This window comes from Callorhinus ursinus, unplaced genomic scaffold (assembly GCF_003265705.2).
Source record: "Callorhinus ursinus isolate GAN/ISIS: 27379988/994484 unplaced genomic scaffold, GSC_fseal_2.0 scaffold8, whole genome shotgun sequence".
Taxonomy (NCBI): Eukaryota; Metazoa; Chordata; class Mammalia; order Carnivora; family Otariidae; genus Callorhinus; species Callorhinus ursinus.
In genome coordinates, this window is record NW_027397070.1 from 63,638,776 (window position 1) to 63,662,055 (window position 23,280).

The window sequence follows — 23,280 nt, forward strand, 5'->3', positions numbered from 1 at the left end:
GACCAGTATTTGTGGGCCGTGGCTAACCGCGTGGCCATAGGAAAGTCACCTCATGGCTCTGCATATGGATCTGTCACATGGATGTCCATTCTGGCCGCCCACAGGGGAGCTGTGACCAGAACTCAAAAGGCACAGTGAGCTGTGAATTGCTAGGCACACCCAGGGGGTGACAGCTGATGCCGGCGCAGGCTTAGTAGTGCCAGGCCAGTCGGTGCCCCCTCCTCTCAAACACTTCTTCGGGCAGCGGGGATTCATGGCAGGAGGCAAAGGAATCAGCTGCCGGCAATGAGGGCTCCCTGAGGCATGATCAGGCGCCCCCTAGTGGTCATGGGCAGACCCTGCAGGGCCACGTTTTCCAGGGCAGACGCAGGGACCCCATTCACTCTTCAGCTGAGCTTGCTAACAGGTCCAAGCCCCAGACTCTTCTTGGCAGGCTCTGGAATCAGGCAAACCTGGCAATGGATCCTAGCTGCTTCTACTCCAGGCTCCATCCCTCTAATGCTGGGCCAGCCCCACCTCCTCTTTGCCATCTGATTGGATGCCTGGCTGAGCCCAGCGAACTCCCATGTGGACCCTGGGGGGACATGACTTTGTAGCTCACATACCAAAGACCCAAGGCTAGGGGCTCACCAAGCGGAACTAGCTTTTCTAAAGCAGCGTGCTAGTTTCTTCAGAGCCCCAGAGGGGAGTATCCCTGTCCTCGTTTCAGGAATACAGAAATAGAGGCTCCGAGGTGATATGTGGCTTTCCCAAAGACACTTTGTTCCTAAGATTTGAACCCAGGTCTCTCTCACTCCAAAGCCCAGGTACTTGCCTTGTCTCATAGCTTCCCCAAATTATCCACCAACAGCCAGCAGAACTGAGGGGGTGTTTATTAAATCACAAAGCCCCTCTGCCTCTCCAGGGAGAGAAGATCACAGCCAGCCAAGTGGGTGGGGGTGGGGCATCTAAGCCCAATGACGCTGGACCGGGCAGGGAGGGGGCTGAGGGAGGATGGGGACGGGGGGGGGTGGTGCACAGGAGCCCCCAGAGCCAGCGGCGCTGCCTGTTTGGATGGTGGTCTTGGGAGCTCATGAAGGCGTGGGATTAGATTAGAAGGTCCTGGGATCCCAATTTGAGGCAGATGAAACATTTTCAGCCCCAGGCTGCCTCTGGGGCCCACAGCGAGCTGGAACGCCCCCTTATTCCCCAGTAGGATTAGCAATCTTTCCCAAGAAGATGATGGTGGGCAGGACGCTATCCCTAATAAACACCAGAAAGGGTTTGTTCAGCTTGATGGAGAGCGGCATCTCCATGGGCAGCGTCTGGACTCCGGAGGCGGCCGCACCTTCTGTCCCCTTCTCATCCATCTTCAGCACCGCCTTGTGCACCGCCTGCAGGAATCAGGATCGAGGTCAGTGTCGCGAAGCCACTCTGGGCCAAGGACAGTGAGAGGCCCAGAGAGGGAAAAGCCTCAGCCAGGGTGGCCCAGCACAGCAGTAACCTGGCTGGTGCCAGGCGCCACAGGCTCCTTCTGCTGTCATTGCCGGAAGGATGCGGGACAAGCAGACTCAGCGTGAAGGGACCAATGCAGCTGGGGCAGCATCAGCTGCAGCAGGGAGGATGGAGTGGGGTGCGCTATCCTTCCATGAATTACAGGGAAGTGCTGAGCATCATAATGGCAGAAAGAATCTGCGGAACCTTAGCTAGATGGGAGGGACTTGGTGACATCCCCACCAGGAAGCCTCCAGCCCTGCTCACACTCCTCTTAGCTTCCTGGGGGACGGTGAGAAAGGAACCAAATCGGGGGGTGCATCAGAGACGACTGAGACACCAGATCTACCCCAGGGCACCCACATCTGTGACGCGGTGATTCACCCTAGGACGTGGAAGTTTCTGTACATACTGATGCATTTCATTCCATTCTACAAAATCCTAACAGTTTTACTAGCGCGCCAGCCAGGAGCCACTGACAGTCACAGCCGTGGGCGCACCTAACTGCAGAAAAGAAATGAGCCGTGGAACTGAGTAAAGGCCCCCGGAAAGGGGTAGCTGGCACTGACTATTTTTGGGAAGTCTATGTTAAAAGGGAGAAAATTCTACTGTTTTTCTTCCTCTTGCAAATTGGAAAATAAATCTGAATCAGTGCCTACTGGGATCTCTCCCAGACTGGCTCGAACTTCCCACTTAGAACCCGCCGATCTCCACTGCCCATAATGCCAAGCTCTCCCCCAGCCCAGCCTCTGGCCATGCTGCTCCCCCTACTGGGAGATCCTCCCCGCACCTATCTCTGCTCCTTGCAATCTCCCCACCCCCAATGCCCTTTTAACCTAAAAGTAGGGTTGCCAGGTGAAATGGGGGATGGACCATTAAATTTGAATTTCAGATAAACGATGAATATCTTTAGTGTAAGTCTATTCCATGCGATATTTTGGACTAAAGAAATTATTGGTCACTTGCCTGAAATGTGAATTTAACTGGGTGTCCTGTATTATATCTGCTCAACCTGGGGACCCTACCCCATACGGTCCTCTCTGCCCCCAGCAGGCAGGCGCTCAGCCTTGCTGGAAACCCCGGGGCCCATGGCTGGTTCGTCTTTTGGTCATGCACACGTTTGCAGCTTACTCCCAACAAGCCCGTGAGGTCTTTGGGAGAGGCTCTGGGTCAGACCTAGAGTGGTTCTAGGACCGATAAATGTGCCAGGCCTTGATCACTTGTTTGTTGCACGGAATCGACCTCCAAAATGGGACCAGGAGCTTAAAGACTGGAAACATGAGGCTTGGGGAAGTGATGTGACTGTCCCAGGGTGACAAGGGCTGGTGAGGGACAGTGCTGGATCAGCGCCCGGCCTGACTGGCAGGACCAGACCCAGCTCATTCGGCTGCTGGGACAGTGGCTCTGGCCCAGGGCTGCAAGAACGCTCCCTGCGGGAGGAGTGGCATCCGGGCCGAGCAGGCTTACCTTACCCACTTTCAGGCTTCGATGAGGGGCGATCCGGGTGAGATCACCATGCTCCTCAAAGATTTTGGTGATACCCAGATAGGAGAGTGTCTTCTTCAGGTCATAGTTACCAGTGATGGAGAACCTGGGCAGGGACACGTCTACGACCCTGGGGAGATGGGGGTGACAGGTGAGTGGCAGGGTCTCTTTGCTCTCCCAGGCAGGCCGCAGGAGAGGTGATGAATGGGACCTTGGTCTTCCCAGCCCCGGAGGTCTCAGACCCTCTCTTTGTCCCCACAACGAGGAGGGACTCTGGCCCCAGGACCCTGGCTTCAAACCACCTATGCTCTCTGAACCGTGCCCGTTCTTCCTAGCACACCCTCCCCAGGCCCTCACCCACAGAAATGGTCTCAAGTTCCCACTGTCTCAGGGCCTCTTTGGTTGCAGACACGGAAGTGTCGTCCCCCTCACAGTGCTGGCCTTGCCCAAGCCCTGAGCCAGTCCTGACCCAGCAGGCTGGATGCCAGAGGCAGCGAGGGCCTGGGATCTGAAACCAGGTAGAACTGGGCTCAAACGCATTCTGACTCTCATGAGCTCCGTGACGTGGACCAAATGATCTCCCCTCCCTAAGCCACTTGGGCGAAACGATCGTGCTAATCACAGCAGACGGGGCAGTAAGAGTGTAAAGCAAATGGATGTGGGCGCTCAAGGAGTCCCTGCCCAGCAGGTGTTCCTCCTTCTGCCCTTCAGTTAGCAGCTTCACATCCTCCGTGGGTGGGACCCGACGGACCTCCCCGCTTGCGGGCTGGGATCAGTGGTCCCGGGAAACCTGTGGACCCTGGGTCCCTGTCCCCCTGGCCCTGAGCCCCATTTCTTCTTGCCTATCCAGGACCTCGCCCCTGCCTGCATTCCAATCTGTTCTGCGCCATCCATCGTGAATGGTGTCTGCCTGATCGCCCTCAGGGGGAGACCATGTTCTCCAATAATTGATATCCTACGAAACAAGAGCAAACACATCTCCACTGGCCCCGAGTCACTTCTCCAGCTTCCAGCCCATTCCTTTTCTTTCTTTCATGGTAGAAAGGAGTTGTCTCTGCCAGAGATTTCCACTTCCTCCCACAACTGCTGCAGCCCACTCCACTTGGGTCTTCGCCCTCCACCTTCCACTTTCCAGCGTCATGGCTGAGCTCAGCTTGCTTGACCCAAGAGACAGCTCTCCGAGAGTGGATCCCGTTTTTCCACCTTGAAGCATTCCAACCCAAGTCCATCTTCCCCCCCTTCACAGGCCACTCCTTCGCTCACCCTCTGCCAGAATCATCTCATCGCCCACCTGGGCTGTCTGTGATCCTCCAAGCCTCACCCCTGGGTCCTCTTCTCTTCTGTCTTTCCTCCCTCCAGAGGAACCTCATTCAGTGTCATGGCTTTAAATACTGGCCATTGGCCCAATGATTCCCAGACTTACCTTTCCACTCATTCATTCACTTAACAAATTAAGTGCCTCCTCTCTACCAATCGGATGCCTAGATGCATGTGTGAACAGAAGAAGCACAACCCGTGCCCTTGGGTGCGTGCTCTAGCAGGGAAGACAGACAAGAAAGTCCATACGATGAAAAGCATCCCGTAATCATCGATACATAGACTGGGAGTCTGTGTATAAGAAGACAGTGTGTGCAGTGGAGAAAAATACAGATCAGCTTGGGGGTATCAGCAATCCTGGGGCTCAGGGAAGATTTGAGAAACTCTGAAGGAGGCAAAGGCGTCAGGCAAGCTGGGTCATTTCTTCTGAGTGAAATGAGCTGCCAAGGAGATTGGTGGTTTCCAGCCTGTGCCCTACAGTTTCCGAGTTCACAGAGGTGTCTTGGGGAATGAGGGGTATGGGAGGTGAAGGGAAAGGGGGCTCCACTCCCTCTACCCCAACTTTATCCACAAATCCTGGCTTCATGCAATGTGGGCTCCGTAAGGTCACATTTCCTTTAGGATTCAAATTATGATGACTTGAGACCCTCCAGTTGGATTAGGGGAACTCAGAATCCTCATCTCCAAGTTATTTCTGCCAATTTCCCATGGGGTGCAGCTCTGGGGCCAGTAAGTGGTGCTCCATATTGCTGTGCCAAGCCCCTCTGGAGCCCTCGGGGCCAAGACTACCACCAGCCCGGGTTTGTAGCAGGGAGGATCGGGGGATGCTGTGCAGACCCCAAGCCTAGCAGCCCTCTTGGGATGACCTGCCATGTGGCCTGCTGCTTCTCCCCATCCCCCCGGTACAGTGACTTTATCTGAAGCATTCAGAACCGGAATTTCTCTTTTATGGAGCTTTCGGCTCAATTGAGATATCCAAGATGTGTTCTGCCATTCCCCCGAGGATGTGTTTGGTGTGGTAGAGCACCCATGGCAGCCCAGCTCTGTCCTAGCATCCTATCTACCTGCCCTAGAATCCTCCCTGGCTCCCAACAGTATGTCAGCCATGGCAGAGGCTCTTGGTGAAGACCCGTTGGGTGGAAAACAGGGGTGAGGGCAAGATGGAAGAGAGAGTGTACAGAGCAGGGAGGAGGCCATCCCAACACCACTCCTAACCAAGTCGACCCTGCAAGCCCCAGCCCTGACCCTTCTCGAGAAAATCAACTGGCAAGCACGTGCCTGAGAAGAATTCTGTTGGCTCATCTCAAATCTGTTCTAATTTTATGGTTTCTTTTTTAGAATATTGACTCACTTTGGTCCTTCAACTATTATAACTTATTTGGGGTACACTTCGCTGGTTTTGTTGTGATATTACAGTGGAAAACATGATTCCGTGTACAATAAACAGCTCCCTCTGATAGCCCGTGGTTGTCCTGGTGGTTCCTTTCTGCCTGGGATTCCATGACTCCTCTCCCATCCCCACGTGCCACTGTTCAGCCTGGAAGACTTAGCTCCGGTGCTCCCTGCTCCGTGGCGCCCCCCTCTGCCACCACCACCGGGGACCATGGTTTTGCTCTGTCCACTCTACTCTCATGATATAAGCATCTCCCTCTATAAACAAGGGCTTCGCTATATTCCTGTGACTTGTCTTCTGGTCTGCTTCCTACCAAAACACAAGTTCATCATGGAGCGCAGAATAGGACTTGGCCATGGGGTCAGAGCTCAATAAATCTGGGCTAGAAGAAGCAAAGAGTGGAAGGGAAGGCAGGAAGAAGGAAGCAGCTGCATATGCCAGGCACCCTCGTACCTTCGTGTGACTAATTTCTTCCATCTGTCAAGGGTGTCCCTCTTCAAGGCCGCCTCCACATTCTTCATTTTGCCCTCGTCAGGAAGGATGAAGGTGGCAGTGATCGTGCCCTGGTAGGGCATTTCCAGAACAGTGCAGGAGAGCTGTCTATCATAGCCGGCTTCATACATGCCTCCATGGAACATCATGGGCACCTTCACTCGCTTGTTTCCATCCAGAACGAAGTCTTCCTCTTTAGTTGCTTTTGGATCAAATTCATGTTGCCACCTGGCTTAGGAGTGAAGAAAGACAAAGTGGCATGAGTGTCCCGAAAGGGAAGGGCTGACTGGACCCAGGTAACCACTGGTCTCTGTCCACATGGATTCAAGGAGGGCATTTGGATGTTCTGGGATGTCAGGGCAGGTCTCCAGGAGTCCTTGGTCTTTGTGCCAGGCCCTGGGAACTCCTGGTAAGATGGGCATGGGTCTGATTGTTCCCAAAGTAGCCACGACCAGGGCTGCTGAGCTGAGAGGGTACTGTGGACTGCCTGAAGCCCAGGTGCTCCTGAGGCTGAGAGAGCCCACGGATTGTGTTCCAGCAGAGGGGTCTGGGTGATACCTAGTGGGAGTTATTTGGGTCTGGTGTGAGTGAAAAATACTCGATTCTAAGTCATGCCTGGAGTAGCTGCTGTCATGTAGGAATGAGAAAACCAATGGAACAGGCCACTCTTGGGAACCTGCTGAGGAGCAGCAAACACTCAAAGCTGGGTGTTTGGACCCTTCCTTTTTCACCCTGGGAACTCTTTGATGCCATGGGGCATAAACTTGGACCTGGGTCTTTTCGCACCTGCCAACCTCAGAGCCCCCAGTAGGGGGCCCTGAGGGCCAAGTCCCTGAATTCAACTCTGACTTCACTGTTCTGAAAGGATGACCTTAGACCAGTGTCTTAACCTCTCTGGATTTCAGTGTCCTTGTCTGAAGAATGAAGATTTTGATGGGTACCTCATAGGGCTGCTGTGTGGCTGAGTGGGAAAGGCAGGACAGAGGGCACCTGGGTGGCTCAGATGGTTATGCATCTGCCTTCGGCTCAGGTCATGATCTCCAGGTCCTGGGATTGAACCCCATATAAGGCTCTCAGCTCAGCAGGGAGCCTGCTTCTCCCTCTCCCTCTGCTGCTCCCCCTGCTTGTGCTCTCTCTGTCTCTCTCTCTCAAATGAATAAATAAAATCTTAAAAAAAAGAAAGAAAGAAGAAAGAGAAAGAAAGAAAGAAAGAAAGAAAGAAAGAAAGAAAGAAAGAAAGAAAGAAAGAAAGAAAGAAAGAAAGAAAGAAAGAAAGGCAGGACAGCTCAGTGATCTTGTACAGTGAGTGTTGAGTGGATGCTAGTCATCATCAGCCTCACTGTTGCCATTGCTTTTGTAATCTAAGTGATGTGGGGACTTTGGAAAACTCCAGATTCTCTTCTCTCCCTCTGCTCTTTTCCTCTATGCTATCAGTCTCACTGTGGATTTTGGGAGAGCTGAACTTCTGTATTCAAGACCATGTCCCTGACAGCCCCGCAGAGATCTTGCCTGACCTGAGGGCCTCTGATTCTCACCCATGCTGACCAACTTTGTGTGTGCATCGGGCAGGTGAGTGGGTGTGTGTGGTGGCGTGGGAGGGTTGAAGCTTGGATTTGGGAATGTTTTTTCATCTTTTTTTTAGTCTCTCACCCTCAGACTTGGGGAATCTATAGAATGTGACAAGGAGACCAATGCATCCACCAAAATGAACATCATCATCATCATCATCATCATCATCAACACAATCACCGCGCTGGGTGTCTACTTGGACTAACATAAAGTGCACAGCCTATGGGTCAATAGAAGTGAGTTCTAGTCCCGGCTTTGTAACTCTAAGTCCATTAATCTCTTTCCGTGTTACACTTTCCTCATCTAAGAAATGGGGAAAAGAATGTCACTCCAACCTCTACAACCAGTGTTGTGTTAGGATAATCAGTACTAATGAAAATGCACGTATGGAGAATAATGTAGACTTCCCCAAATTCATTCCTCATGCATTTTTACTTTGAGTCCCAACAACTGCCCTATGAGTTACATATAAAGGCACTCATTTTACATAGGACAAGTGAGGTTCTGAAAGATTAATTATATATGAATTCAAGGTCACAGAGCAAGCATGTGGCCAACCAGGACTTTAATCCAAGTCTACTGGAAATCCTATCCTTTCCATACCAACATGACCCAAGCCTTACCTCGAAAGAAAATGCAATTTGTAAGAAGCATCACAGTGCCAGGGGTTATATTCTTGATCAGGTTGTTGATTTTCCCCTGGGTTTTCTGATTGACATAGTCATTGATCTGCTTCTTAGTACCTTCCAAGTTCTGGAAGTTGGTGGGGACAGTGTCTGAATCGTACAGGTTCTTGGCATCTGCCAGAAACTGCTTCTGTGGCTGCAGCTTCTGGTCGATGAACAAGGTATTTTTAAGGTCCAGCTCGAGGTCCTGCCTCCCCTGATTCATCCTGTAGATGAGGTAATGAAAGCCTTCATGAAGGTCTCTCTCTGGCATATTCCTGAAGTGGAAGCCCCTCTTGATCTCATCCAGGGTAGAGTCCTGGGCACCCAGAGACAGCATGGAGAAGGCTGCAGAGATGCTCAAGGGGGAGAAGAAGATGTTCTTGTTGGGGCTATTGGAGGCCAGCTTCCTATAAAGGTTGCAGCTGAAGTCTGTGTTTCGCTTTGTGAGCTCCTCGGCTGCCCTCTTTCCCTTCCATGACTGGGTCTGGCTCACAGGTCCACGATACTGTGGTCCCAGAGGGAAGTCGGACGTCAGAAGACCTTCCACAGTGAGAAGGCCAGCCAAAAGTAGGCCCAGGCCCAGCAAGGGGTTCATTTTCCTTGGAGATTGTCCTGTTGAGTAGTAGACTTGAGGTTAGCAGAAAAAAGGAACAAAACAACCCCACTGCCCCTATGATGGAAAGAGAGAAATGGGGAGACATATGTGGTGACATCTTTGGAGTCCCTGGATCAAGCTTTACCTGAGGCTCACACACTTCTGTTTCTCCAAGTTACAAGAGCCAATACATTTCCCTTTTAGGGTTGACTGGTTTGAGTTGGATTTTTTTTTTCCTTACAACCAAAAGAATCCTGACTAATTTGCAGAAATAAAGCCCTTTGTCTAAGATCACATCCCAGGGGAACCCAGGTCTCTAATAAACCTCTTTCCCTACGCTTTTTCCAGGAAAGAGAGGCAGTGTGATAGAGAGGAAAAGCCAAATCTGCTGGCTCCAGGATTGCTGTTCCTGTAGCCACTTCTCAGCTCAGAATCTCCCAACAAGACTGAGTTTTGGGGGCACAAAAGTTTCATTTTTAGTTTTCCCTTCATTTCTAGTCCTAAGGTTATAGAGAGCTGCCAAAAGTATGATATTCTAAAAAGCCTGTTGATTTCTCTAGTTGGACATGGTACTGCCAATGATTTTTACACCAACTTATGTGTCAAATGAAAGCAGATTTTTTCGCTCAATCCTTTGTTATTACTATGGGTTCTCCTGTAATTTACATCTCTGTTTACCTGCAATCCACGGGAAATAGTGCAGTCCTCAACGGTAAAAGCTGTTCATGGTTGTCTTAGATTGGATTCCCGAGAAGCAGAGCTTGAAATGGGGATTCGGGCCTTGCCCGTATAGGAGAAACTCCTCAGGAAGTGAGGGAAGCAAGACAGAAAGGGAAGGAACTGAGCAAGGGTCTGGCCCCTCGTAATATGGGGACTTGGCCTGATCCACGGGAGAGGGCTCTGGAGCATCAACCACAGGGCAGCATCAACCCTGTGGGATGAGGATGCAGGCCGTTTGGACAGTGGTCAGTAGCTAGGGTCTGCCCCCAGGAGACCTGGGGCCTGGGGTAGAACTTCCTGGGTTCAGTTAGCTCCTACTCACGGAAGGCAGTTTTCTGGTTTGGGGAGGGAAGCTGTGAGCTGTTAGCAACTAACCCGCATATCGCCACCAGCCTGGGGGAACTGGGCCCGGCACCAATAGGGTCCACGCAGCTAAATCCCTGGTGCCCGGCACTGAGTAGGCTCTTTCCAGTTGACTGAATGAGAGGATGAATGAACACCTGCACGGGACCTGCGCCTGGGAGTGCCCCAAATCCCCAAGTTCTTTGTGGCCTCAAACCCTCTATGCCAGGTCCTGTGGACACAGCCCGAAGCACAGAGGACAAGGTCTTCAAAAGGCTCTGACCCAGGGTTTGAAAATTCTAGTGGATCTTACCCGTTGCTTCCATCTTCCTAATGGAACTTCATTTTTCTAGGTGTTTCCCCCTCCTTAGACCGCCCATGTGCCTCAGGGGCAGGGCCACCTCCCCAGGTCCAAGGGGGTGTGGTTCAGGAGCTGGACCCAATCCAACCAGGTCACAGTGAGGTTCAGCCCTGAGAGCTGTTCAGGGAGGGGCACAGGACTTCAGGGATCCAAGGAAGGTGAATTTCAGGGCTCTTTGTTGGCGTATTGGGGTGCTGCCCTCGCTCTTTCTCGGGATGTCTGGGGTGGGAAAGTGTGAATGCATGCAGGGCTTTGCAGAGAAATTGGAGCTGGGGCCACAGATTAGGTGAATCCGGAGCCCACCCACCCTGCTTCTAGGCTTCCAGCAGTGCTAGTGTGGGTTACATGAGACCAAAAGCAGCTATACGAGACCAAAAACATCCTAACAAACACAAGTGTGTATAAAAAAATCCCAGGACTACCAAGCAGTGAGGACTCCTGGCTCCGATCTCACACCCCTCTCTGCTGTGTGACACTCAAAAAGGACACCCCCTCTCTGAGCTTAGGTGATCTCTCAGCACCTTCCACTCCTAATGACATAGATTTCAGTAAAAATTAAACGTAGCTGGTGATGGACAAGGGCTCTAGGGACTGTCTGAAGATAAGTTATAGAAGGCAAGATTTGTAAAGCCCCTGAGGATGTTTCAGATAAAGGAAAGAAAATTAAAGATGGAAAGGATTCAATCTCTCAGGTTAGTGGGCTGGACTGTTTACAGAGTCAGCCTGGTTTAAAAATAGGAGCTTCACTTGTTGGGATGAGCCTTGGGTATTGTACGGAAGTGATGAATCACAAAATCCTACTCCTGAAACCAATTTCACGCTATATGATTACTAGCTAGAATTTAAATAAAATTTTGGGAAAAAAAGAAAAGAAATAAAAATAGAAGCTTCTTGTATTCAGAGTAGATGGTGTCTGCCTGGGAGCTAATTCCCAACACCTGGGAATGGAGAAGTTAGCCACCTCCATCAATATGGAGAGAACTATCTCAGCAGTAGGTTCACCACCAGCCAGTGGAGATGCAAAGCCTTTGGGTAACCTGCTTGGAGCAGAGTGTGGGTCCAGGCACAGGGCCAGAACCCACAGAAACTACAGCAGAGGAGGGAAGCTGCTGGAAGCTTCTGGCATGGACAGCACACACACACACACACACACACACACACACACACACACACACACACACTGCTCGGTCAGTGGCCCCTAAAAGTGTTTTCTACTTCTCCAAGTTTTTGGAACAAGAACTGATTATGGAATTAAAAGTCTGGATATTGGTCCTCTCCTGCTTGTGTGTCTGTGAGGTGGCCCAGAAGAAGTCTGTCAACCCTTCGAGCCTCAGTGTCTTCATCTGCTAAATGGGCCAGGGGAGTGATAGTTGGGCCTCCTCCCCACTAGATGCTGCTAATCACCTCGCTGCCCCTGGGGGTGGAGACAAGGACCACACCTTGGCCGGGTCTCAGCTTACCCCACCTCCTTGAGCTTGTGTCACTGGGGTCCCCACCAGCCCCCTGCCCTGCCCCATGGAGTCCCAACAGCCTGGCCTTTCTTCCCCCAAACAGCCCACACTAGCCCCATTTCTGGGCCTCTCCATTCGTCATCACAGGCTCTGAACTCGATTCAAACTTGTTAGATGGGTACCAGTCCCAAATGCCTGAGGAGGCTAACTTTTATTCTATTCATTAAAATAGCTGAGCAACTGGTTATTTCCCAGTAAACTGATAGACTGTCCATGTTGAGCAATTCTTTGTTGGTTCTTAGTTTGGAGTATGTGTTTGTGTGTGGTTGTCACCCTAATAAAATAAATAAACACAATCAGGAAGAAAAAGAACAAGATAGGACCTGAGCCTGGTGGGGGCCACATGGGGCGGTTAAAGCTACCATCCGCCTTGCAACTCCTCTCTGACTCTCCTGTTCCCACATTCCCTTTTAATTTGGGGACTCGTTTCCTTTCTCTTATGAATAGATGAAATAGTATGGCCCTGACTCAGGAGTCATTCCTCCTGAAGAAAGATCCAAGCCGGGCGAGGAGCCCTCTGAAGGAGCGGCGCAGGCACCCTGGGTCTGCACGCGGAGGGGGTCCCTGGGGAGGGGCTCTGCTTTCACCTCCCACACTGTCCTGATGGGCTTCATAATGGGAATCAGCCAACTGAAGAGACTGGCGGGGGGGAAGAGGGATAGGCTAGCACTTTCAACAAGAATCCTGGAAGTCCGTTCGTTCTTACTCTCACTGGTAGTTTGGGAAAACAAGACAGCAGCAAACAGCCCCTGCAGGAATCAGAACCACTCCGAGCATGGCAGTTTGGGGCAGGGAAAAGTTCATGCAGTCTCGGTCCTCAAGCCAGTGAGACTAAAAAAGCTTAGGGTGCTCTGGACGGGTTCCCCTCCCCAGTGGCTTGAGCCCTAGTGAGTGGCTGCCAGCCAGCCACAGTGACCCCTGCTCAGTGAGGGGCCTCTTCCTGCAAGGCTAGACAGAGGTGTCCTGTCCTGCCCTGAGGAACCCCAGACCCCCTGAGACCCCAGGTTCCCTGCAGTCCTTTCCAGAGCTCTCCATGGAGGGCACAGCACTTGCATAAACTCAGTGCCCTCCCTTGGACTACAGGGTTTCAGGCCCCTTCCTAAAGATGTGCCTTGGCACCGCAGAAGACCAGCACCAAGGCCCTGGGCGTCCCAGCTAGGGGCTGGGGTCCACCTATTTTAAAGGACTGATAAGGCTTTAAGGGGAGATTGTGCTAGACATATTAGACATTATTTTTTGAAGCAGGTTTAGAACTAAGTGGTGGTAAGACATATCCTCCCTCCCCTGCTGGACGTGAGAGAAGACCTAGGAACAAAATCCAATGAGTATTGCTGTAGACTTTGTCCTCCTTCCTGGGAAACAGAGGGTGGGACACGAGGCCACAGTCGCACCTCTACATTTGCCCTGGAGATTTCTGTCTTCATCCTTTCAAGAAATATTTGGAGCCTTCGCTCTGTGCCTGCCCTCAGCCTTCCCTGGAGCCCACTCGTGGAGCTCTCTCTCCTGAGGGGCAATATCCCCTGCCGGCCCCACACACTTCTCCAAGTCCTCCTGCACTTCCCAGCTCTTTATCTAGCCCATTCCTCCTGCTTTCAGTGACTTCATTCCAGGATGAGGGAATGCATGGGTTGGAGAGGCTGAGCCACCATCAAGTTCAGGGCCACTCATGCCATAAAGGGGAAAGGGAGGCCCAGAAGACAAGGGAGCTATCTGAGGTCACGCCATGCCTTTTGATGGATCAGAGCGGAAACCCACCTCATTAAGGCAATTCTGCAACAGTACGTGGGCCTGGCTGCTTGACCTCCCTTTCTTCCCCAAAATCGTGAGTTGGTAGATGTAGCTTCCGTCCTCAGGGAGAGATAAAGGTAGACGAACAGCTCACAGACAAGGCTGGGCATAGCCTAAGCCACAGGGCAGGGGCAGACCTGAATGGGAAGGACCCCATTCCACTCTCACCAAGGATTTTCTTCTAGAAAAGCACTGGGGATCGACATCCCTGAAAACGAATCAGGGCTCGCCAAAATGCCCAGCACACTCCTCAAGAGAAGGGTTTTCCGATTTGGAAATCCTCCAGAATTTCCTTCAAGACCCCCACCCTGGGACTGCACTGAATCCTCCCACAACTTTGCACGGAGTAGACAAAGAGCAACCAACCAACAACACTGGATACTCACAGTACATTCAGGAGAAATCCACTGAGCCGGCCAAATGGATCTACTTTTCTTGCTTTATTATTTATACTTCCATAGCTTCTTGGTAAAAGTAGACCAAAGGCCAATAAAATTAGCTGGCCAGAGTGGGCAGGTGATGGAGACTCTGGGAGCAATGACCACACCACTTCCTCGGGGGTTTCTCCTCATCCCCGGAGGCAGCCCCGCAGTATTTAGACCACACCTGCTGGGCTGTGGCTTTTCTAATGAAGTCCATTTATATCTTTTGCAACTAGCACATTTCCCAATCACTGTGGTTCTGGAACCTGGAGTGTTCTACAGGTAGATTACTATTAAATAGTCACCCCAAACATCACTGCTGTCATTGATGGGAAGAGGTTGATAGCTGGGTTTCTTAGGGTCCTTCCTAGTATCCCCCGTTTCTTTCTTTTGCTGTTTTTCCTGCACTCTACAATGATCAGTCAGTTCCATTACCTTAGCTGGCATGGAGTTCTTCTGGGGGAAGAGAAACAATGAAATACATAGTTTCTGTTGGGGTTAGCAGGAATTAAAGACTCACATCAAAGTGTTTGATCATTCAAGAAAATGACAAATTGCTTTCTGCCTGCCTGTTGCGCTAGGGTAATGAAATGATGGGGTGGTTTCCCCCTCCTGACGTTTCTGCATTTTCTGAGTTGTCTTTAAGGAACGGGTATTCCCTAAGAATTAATTTTTAAAAGATTTAAAATAAAATGAAATTCTTACCCTAAAACCCACTGATCCCAGGATGCAAGAGCGATGAGCCCGATGTACCTGTTTATTTTTTTTAAGATTTTTTTTTTTGAGAGAGAGAGAAAGAGGGAGAGATTGTGCAAGCAAGCACAGAGGGAGAGGGAGAATCTCAAGCAGCCTCCATGCTGAGCAGGGAGCCCAGCGTGGGGCTCAATCCCACAACCCTGAGATCATGACTTGAGCCGAGATCAAGAGTCCAACGCTCAACCGACGGAGCCACCCAGGTGCCCCTACACCTGTTTTCAATTCGGCTTTCTCTAATTCTAATGAGCAGAAAAATCATGCAAATATTCCTTCCCCATTTAGTGACATTCCATAATAGGTCCTATGTGACCGCAGTACCAAGAGTGATGGACAGTGTTTCTCTTCCTTCAGGATGCTACTTTTAGCAAAGACATGACTCGCATCCTCAAAGCTGTACAGAGCAGATGGCCCAGCGAAACCTTCTAGAAAAGAGGGGCTTCTGGCTCTTTCCCAAGCTTGGGTCAGCCACATCCTGATCCACTCACAGACCAGGCCCACCAGGCCGTGGAGATGTGGGGCTCCAGAGCTGCTAAAATCAGGAGGAGCCCCTGCAGGAGGCCATGAACCTCCACCTTCCCTCTGCCAGGGAAGCAGGCCTGTCTGTCGAGATGTATCTGGGCCAGATCCACCAAGTGACTGGATGAGGCGAGAGGCCTCACTGTCAGTCTCTGTTCACTGAGGGGTGCAGATGGGAATGCGGCCCTGGCAGCAGGAGGGGCTGAGGCGAGGGCCGTGGTCCCATCGTGCGTGGTGAGGGCTGAGACCAGCCAGGCAGATGCTGACCCAGAATGCTGGTCCCTGCCCTGGTTTGGGAGGGAAGGACCCTGCTTGTTAATGACAGGGTGAGACCTGTGTGAGTCTTTGGCCCACACCCACTGGCCTGCCACAGACACACTCTGCTCTGGGGCAAACTCCCACAGGAGACGCACGGGTGAGGCCAGGGAAGGACGGCAGGTGGAGCCAGGCGGGGATGCTTGCTGAGCAATATGGGGCTGCACCGGGGGTGCCTGAGTTCAGACCAGTCGGCCACAGTGGAGGGGAGCCACTGAGGGAGGCCAGGCCCTGAATCTCAGTGACCAGCTGCCCACGCTGGCCAGGGGTCCTGATCAGCCAAGGTATAGCCTTGCAGAGGTGGGTGCTGGTGGAGAGCACAGCCCGCCCCCCCAGCACCCATCAAGGCGCCACCGCCTAGACTCAGTGCTGTCTGACCACCCATAGATGGGAACACTCGAGGCCCATGGATTTGGGCCTGGCGTCCACTGAGGGCTAGGAGGGTGAAGATGATTGTCCAGTCTGGGGACCCTGCAACCAGCTGATGGATGAGGGCAGTGGCCCACGGCTGGGGCATGGCCCAAGTGTGTTTTTATGGCATGGCCTTGTGTCCGGGGGAGGGGAAAGCAGGGAGCGTCCGGATGCCCCCTCGCTCTTTGGCTGTCCCAGATGCCAGGCCTGTGAGAGACCTAGGAACACAGCAGTGACCATGACAGGCCCCGGGTCCCACAGCACAGGTCTGCTGGGAACACAGGAGGGCACAGAGATAGAGCCAAGCTTGGTGAAGGCTTATTATTATGCATTATTACAAGATACATTTACTGATAGATATTATGTATTTTTCACGTCAACTTTGTAAGTTAGATGCTGTTAGACCCATTCCACATGTGAGAAAACTGAGGTTCATTTAGCCAGATTATGAGCAGAGCCAACACTAAAAACTTGGACCTTCTGTTTCCTAATCCCTCGTTCTAGCCACAGCTCTGGAAGAACATAAATGAGATCGGTGACCACAGTGTTTGTACAGCCAGCCCTGACCTCTGGGGTCCCTGTCCAGACTGGTGCTCCAGCCCCTGCAGCCAGGCACAGAAAAGGGGACAAAATGTCTGTCTATTTGAATGGTTGCCTCGGCCCTTGGTTCTCTCCCCTAAGACATACACACACACACGCACACGCACACGCACACGCACATACACACACATTTCGTGCCTCTCCCAGGCTGCTGGCCCTCTTCATACCCTCGTCCCACCGCCCCCAACTTTTCAGGTAGGATCCTCTAGATGCCCCAGCCCCACAGCCTCATCTGTAACCTGGGTGAGCTTCTGCTCAGGACCTGCCATACCTGCGTCTGTAATCTCTTCCCTTCCCCCACTGGCCCAGCCCGGCCAGTAGGCCCTGCTCGGGTCCACAGCAAGAGATCAAACTGCCTGGGAGTCCCCTTCCTCCCTGCCTAGAAAAGCCCAGGCCTGCTTTTCTGCCCCCATCCCAAACAGCACCCAGCACTCTGCGAGGCCTACTGTGGGAGCTCTGTAGGTCCACCGACGGAGGCCGAGCTAGCTAGGACCTGTGTGTTTGGCATGCGGGTGAGCTCACAGAGAAAGGTGAGGGCATGCTGCCCAGAAATCAGGATGACACACTCCATTCCAGTCCCTGGTTCCATGGCCCTGATCTCTGTAACGTCTCTGAACAGAATCATCCAGCCCAGATTCCTTCCCTGGGGTGGGAGGGGAGTGGCCAGGGTGCCCTGGCATAGCTGTAGATCACCAGGCACCCAGCACACACGTGGACAAGACCCCTGCCCCACTTCCCAGATGGAGGCTGGGCACAGGCACCGCACCCTGCCCTCCCCCAAGCTCTGGGAGGTCTAGAACCCACAGGACTGGGCCTGTGCTCTGGGCTCCAGACGTAGCTGACCTGTAATACACAGGCGACTGGGAAAGCCATACCTGGCCCTGGATCTCAGTTTACCCACCTGTTCAGTGGGGGAGCTGGGGATACGCTAGATCTCTGGTTGCCTGAGGAGGTCAATCTCTTGGCAGTTATCCTATGAATCAGTTGCATTTAAACAGACCTTAAGTCTGTGTTTAATGATGTTCTAGGGGCGCCTGAGTGGCTCAGTTGGTTAGGCATCCAGCTCTTGGTTTCAGCTCAGGTCATGATGTCAGGGTCATGGGATCGAGCCCCGCATCGGGCTCTGTGCTCAGCTGGGGAGTCTGCCTGAGATTCTCTCTCTCACTCTCCCTCTGTCCCTTCCCCCACTCACGCGCACTATAAATAAATGAATACATAAATAAATAAATATAGAAATAAAATCTTTAAAAAATGATGTTCTAGCCAGGACTAGAGTCTGGTATAACAGCAGAACAACAGAAGGTATAGAAGTAGAACGTTTCAGGGGCGCCTGGGTGGCTCAGTCGTTAAGCGTCTGCCTTCGGCTCAGGTCATGATCCCAGGGTCCTGGGATCGAGCCCCGCATCGGGCTCCCTGCTCCGCGGAAAGCCTGCTTCTCCCTCCCCCACTCCCCCTGCTTGTGTTCCCTCTCTCGCTGTGTCTCTCTCTGTCGGATAAATAAAATCTTAAAAAAAAAAAAAGCAGAATGTTTCAGAAAAACCTTTATGGAAGGACAATTGCAAATCACAAAGAAAAAAAAGAAGTCCCTATTTCAATGTTTCACTGCACTTCGGGATAAGTCCACCAATTAGATACCAGCAGTGTGTGCACATGTACACACATATGTACACACACACACACACACACACACGTTTAATTCTTACTAGTCTATGAGGCAAAGACTGTTGGAATGCCCACTATGTAGATTTAAAAACTGAGGTCAGACATCGTGCATGTGTTGAATACCACATGGTTATTAAGTAGATGGATGACCTCATCAGAATATCTTAATATAGAAGAAAAAAATTACTGTGGATACCATAGTGAAGCAAGTTTGGGAGAGACTGATGAAAGACAGGGATGGTCGGTAGCTGTGTGTAAAGTCACTGCTTAAGTGTTTGCAGAATTTGCCCCGATGGCTCATCTGCTTCCACGTGGCCCGGCGGCCACAGGAGACCTCACTGCCCCCCGTTCTCCACTTTTGAGCCAGTCATTCAGCTTCACCTCTCACCACCTTTCCTGTCCCTGTGACTGACTGGCAGAGCTTTGGTCGAAACACGGATCGAGTGTCTACAAGGTGCTGGGCGCCGTGCAGGGTCAAGGAAACCACGTCCTCTCTCGGGAGACCAGAAAGGGCACGGCCACCAGAGCGAGCTCTGTGACCGAGGCCTGAGCAAACCCTTGCGAATTCCCAGTGGAGAGATACATCTTAGCCAGCCAGCCGGGAGAGCAAGGAAGGCTTCCTGGAGTCGGTGACGCCTGTGTTTCTAAAGGGGGGTCTGAGGCTTCGCTCCAGCAACCCCAGCACGGTGGCAACTGGAGAAAGTGTGGCCATAACAAAGCCACAGCAGTGTGGAATGCGCCCAGGTGAAGGCTGGCCTCGGGAAGTCCTCCCTCCCCCAGATCCCCCAGAGCAAGCCCAGGTAGAATTTCAGCATATGCGTACCAGGCACATGGCTGAATTCTATCTACTTCTCCTCAGAGAGCCTCAGTGGGCTCGTCTCCAAAATGCTTTATTCGTTTCCCACCTGCCTAGAAACCGGGCCCAGGAGCAAGGCGGAGCCTTCCAAGTGCCGGACGCTTACTTGCTTACTCGGCGGGGCCGGGGCCGGTGAGCAAGAGGGAGAAGCAGAGTGATCTCACCTGACCTTACTATACCCCTCTCCCGCATTCTTGTCACAGTGGGCTTGGGGACAGCAGGAGGAGAGAGGGCAGGGTGAGCAGGCTAGGAGAAGGGAAGGAGGGCAGATGGGACAGCCTGGGACGGCTGGGGTGGGGTGGGTTCACCGCTACCTGCGTTAGAGATGCACACTGAAGCAAGTCAGGGCCTCCTGAATCAAGCACAGGTAGCTGGGAATCAGAGAAGCCTGGGTTCTAGTCCTGCATCAGTCACGCAGTAGCTGGGCCACCTCACCCAGCCCACTTCACCTTTCTGGGCCTCACTGTTTCCATCTGTTCTGTGGGCTTACAGAACCACCTGCTTTGCCCACTTCACCAAGTTGTTGGCAATGCTCTCAAATGCAATAGTCAATGTGAAGGTGGTAAATGAATAATAATTAATAATAATAGTAATAATGAGCAGGAGGAGCACCTGATTCGGCTTAGCCACGACACGCAGTGTTCCTCGCTTCCATCCTCTGGCATCTAGAGAGAGAGTGTTGGGTGCTTACTGGGTGCTTAAGGCCCAGTGGTGGGTAATTCTTCCCATCCCAAGGGAATATGTGCTGTAAATAACAGATCAGACAGTGAGAGTAGAATTTTAAGGAAGGCTGAGGTCTGTAAACAAATTAGCTATTTACCAGTGTAAAGACAGGGAAAGATGTCTCTATTTGGGTAACTACTAGATGTTTTATGTGCTACAGTGCAGTGAAGTATGAGAAGTGCTCATTTCTGGTGTTTAGAGATTTGCGAAAACAGAAAGGCTGTCTCCCTAGGACCCCAGCCACGGGCCTGGGGGAGCTGAGCCATGTGGGTGGGGAAGTGGTGAGGAAACACTCAAGACTATGCACCTATTCTCCAGGAATGGTCCATACCATTCCCCAAATCCCCATCCAGAACCAGCTGCAAGCACCGGTGCAGGAATGAGGAGTGATACAGCTCTGGAAGCCGTCCGCACGGGGCTCACCCTGCAGGTGGATGGAGGTGCAAGGCAGCTCAGAAATAGGGAAGGGGATGTTCCCCTCATTCATCCACGTTTCTAGCACCCCTCCCTGAATGAGAGAAAGCAGGCTGGTAAAAAACAGGTGTCGGGGGACCTGGGGGGCTCAGTCAGTTAAGCATCTGCCTTCAGCTCAGGTCATGATCTCTGGGTCCCGGGGCGGAGCCCTGCGTCAGGCTCCCTGCTCAGTGAGGAGTCTGCTTGTCCCGCTCTGTCTCCCTCTGCTGCTCCCCCTGCTTGTGCTCTCTCTCCCCACCCCTCAAATAAATAAATAAATAAATAATTTTAAACAACAACAAACATGTGTGGGCTGGTAAGCAGATCCCCTTTATATCCAAGGGTACATTCTGAGCTGTTGTTTGATACCAGACAGACCTCTTGCAGAGGACTCTCTCTACAATCTGAGACAGAGTGAAGGACACTTACTTTTGAAGAGAGAATATATTGACTGAAATTGACTCATACTAAGGTGTGAATGACTGATACCTGATGCCTTTACTGGGGGTAAGGAAAGAAACAGTAGCCTCCCAGGGATCTGAAGCAGGAAGGAAAGGTCTCAGAGCAGGGAAAGGTTCCAGAACAGGGACACAGAGGGGTGGGGACCAGAGGATTCCATCCGAAGTCAGCAAGTCTCCATATAGCTGTGCCTCCAGCTTTACTACCCTCTTCATCTGGAAGGATCTTCATTTCCTCACCTGTAAAAGCAGGGAATGCTTGAGAAATCCATGGGGAAGACCGATGACACTGGACAGGAAGGGGCGCCGCGTCAACCATCGCCACCCGCACTTGGGAATTTTGCAGGGGTCCCCGAGGGCTTTCCTAGTCTTCCTTTCTGGTGTGAACTTAAAAAAAATTCTGTGTGCTGGGCTTGAGATCTGTGTGGCGCCGGGATTCAACCCCAAACACCACCCAACCGCCAACGTCCTGCAGTCACGCAACACCTGCCCGGTGTGGGCTCGTCAGCACCTCTGTGTCTCTTCCCCAGGCCAGAAAGGACGACTCCTCCTCAGATGATCAGCCAGGCCATTCTGGTGGCTTCTCAGAGGACTCACAACCCGAGCAGGGGAATGGGTCTGAGCGGGGCCAGACTCCCGGTGCCACCTCAAATCTCATCATGTCTCTGTGCCTCGACTTGCTGACCTGGAAGAAGGGCACGTTCATACCCTCCCCCTCCACATGCAAGGCCCCCGCACGGTGCCTGGCACCCGGAGGCACTCCACGGGAGCTGGTCTTACTATTTTATCACCCCTGTCATTATTATATGCAATTGGGATTATTTCATGATGACCCTGGTAATGGAGATGAGCCACAGAGGGTGGAGCATTGCCACAGGTATGTCCACATCCTCGCACCACACCCACCCCACCTCCCAGTCACAGCTGCATCCCACCTGGCCCACTCCGGCGGCCTCGGGCAGGCCGGGCTGGGCAGGAGGTGTATGCCACAGGCATGTGGGGAGAGCCGGATGCCAGAGCCACTCCGAGCCAGCCCCTGGCAGCTGTGAGTCACCTGTCAGTTACGGCTGGCGGAGGTGGGAGAACAATGTTCAGAACTCCAGGCAGGGTGGGGGTGAGGGGCAAGCTAGGCAGGACAGGGGGAGGTGGGATTGGGGTGGGTCCCTGGAGGTGGCTCTAAAGGTTCAGTGTGGGCATGGTGGCTAACCATGGGGGGCTGGGGGCGTAGGATGGGGTCAGTGGGAGTGACCAGGCAGGGGGAGTGCCGATGGGCCCGGATGTACTCTGGGCCAGTGGATCTGGTTGCAGGGACTCGATCTGGGCCAACGTAGGCATCTAGGGGGCCTTCGGGAAGTGCAGGGCCAAGCGGCTTCTGAGGTGATGGTAGCTGGTGGCTGGAGACAGGCAGGTGGTGGAGCTTTGAGGCCATGGTCATTTGAGCCAGGGCCTCGGGGGCCCCTGGGCTTAGAGGCTGAGCAGGTGAACAAGAGTAAGGCTGGGTATCAGGTCAGAGAGAAGAAGCAATGAGTCAGGGCCTCGAGGACCACTGTGGCCGCCAGCACGCTGCCCCGTAGCCCTTCTCCCGCCACGGAGACAGTTGTTCTCCAGTCTCACTCTGGCCCAGGGGCTTCTGTCCCTGCTGTTCTCTCGTCCTATGGTTCTCTGCTCCTTCGTCACCTCAGGGTGCCCTCTTAGCTAAGTGGACACACCTGCTGGGACTTTCATGCCCAACATCTTCCAAGCTTCACATCTTATCTTCTGCCACCAAGACGCGCTGCCTTAGCGCTCCTGGGTCCCACTCGCTAATCCCAGTTCCTCCCTGCTTGGGTAAGGGGTCGAGGTGGGACAGGTGATAAAATGACAGCTTCTGCCGCCACCCGGGGAGGGGTAGTGTCCATAAGAAGGACAGGGAGGGTGAAACTATAGGTGGTACCTCAGTTATCCCACATACATACAAGCATGCATGCACATTTACACACATTTACATGCACACATAAGTATGCACACACACATACACCCACCTGCATGCATACACATGCATGCACGAGCACTACACACATGCACACACATGCACGCACACCCACCTGCATGCACACACACACGCATGCACAAGCACATACACACATGCATGCACACACCTGCATGCACACACACACGCATGTACGAGCACATACACACATGCACGCACACCCACCTGCATGCACACACACACGCATGCACGAGCACATACACACATGCACACACATGCACGCACACCCACCTGCATGCACACACACATATACACGAGCACGTACCCACATGCACACACATGCACGCACACCCACCTGCATGCGCACACACACATATACACGAGCACGTACACACATGCACACACATGCACGCACACCCACCTGC

General features: G+C 52.5%; 1 protein-coding gene and 1 long non-coding RNA gene across 2 annotated transcripts in view; one reads left to right on the top strand and one right to left on the bottom strand.

Moving 5' to 3' along the window:
* Nucleotides 1–892: 892 nt before the first annotated feature.
* The window catches only part of SERPINA12 (serpin family A member 12), a 43,250-nt gene continuing 20,862 nt past the window's right edge, over nt 893–23,280 (bottom strand). Inside the window, exons 4-7 of the mRNA XM_025870441.2 lie at nt 8,353–9,009; nt 6,122–6,392; nt 2,941–3,088; nt 893–1,373 (exon numbers count right to left, since the gene is read on the bottom strand). Coding sequence (XP_025726226.1) covers nt 1,182–1,373; nt 2,941–3,088; nt 6,122–6,392; nt 8,353–8,992 — 1,251 coding nt within the window. The 5' untranslated portion in view covers nt 8,993–9,009 and the 3' untranslated portion in view covers nt 893–1,181. The remainder of the gene's footprint in view (nt 1,374–2,940; nt 3,089–6,121; nt 6,393–8,352; nt 9,010–23,280) is intronic.
* LOC112822701 (uncharacterized) lies at nt 1,255–8,824 on the top strand. Its single transcript, XR_003207764.2, has 4 exons — nt 1,255–1,393; nt 7,595–7,729; nt 7,803–7,965; nt 8,705–8,824. It is a non-coding gene; the product is annotated as an uncharacterized lncRNA (long non-coding RNA).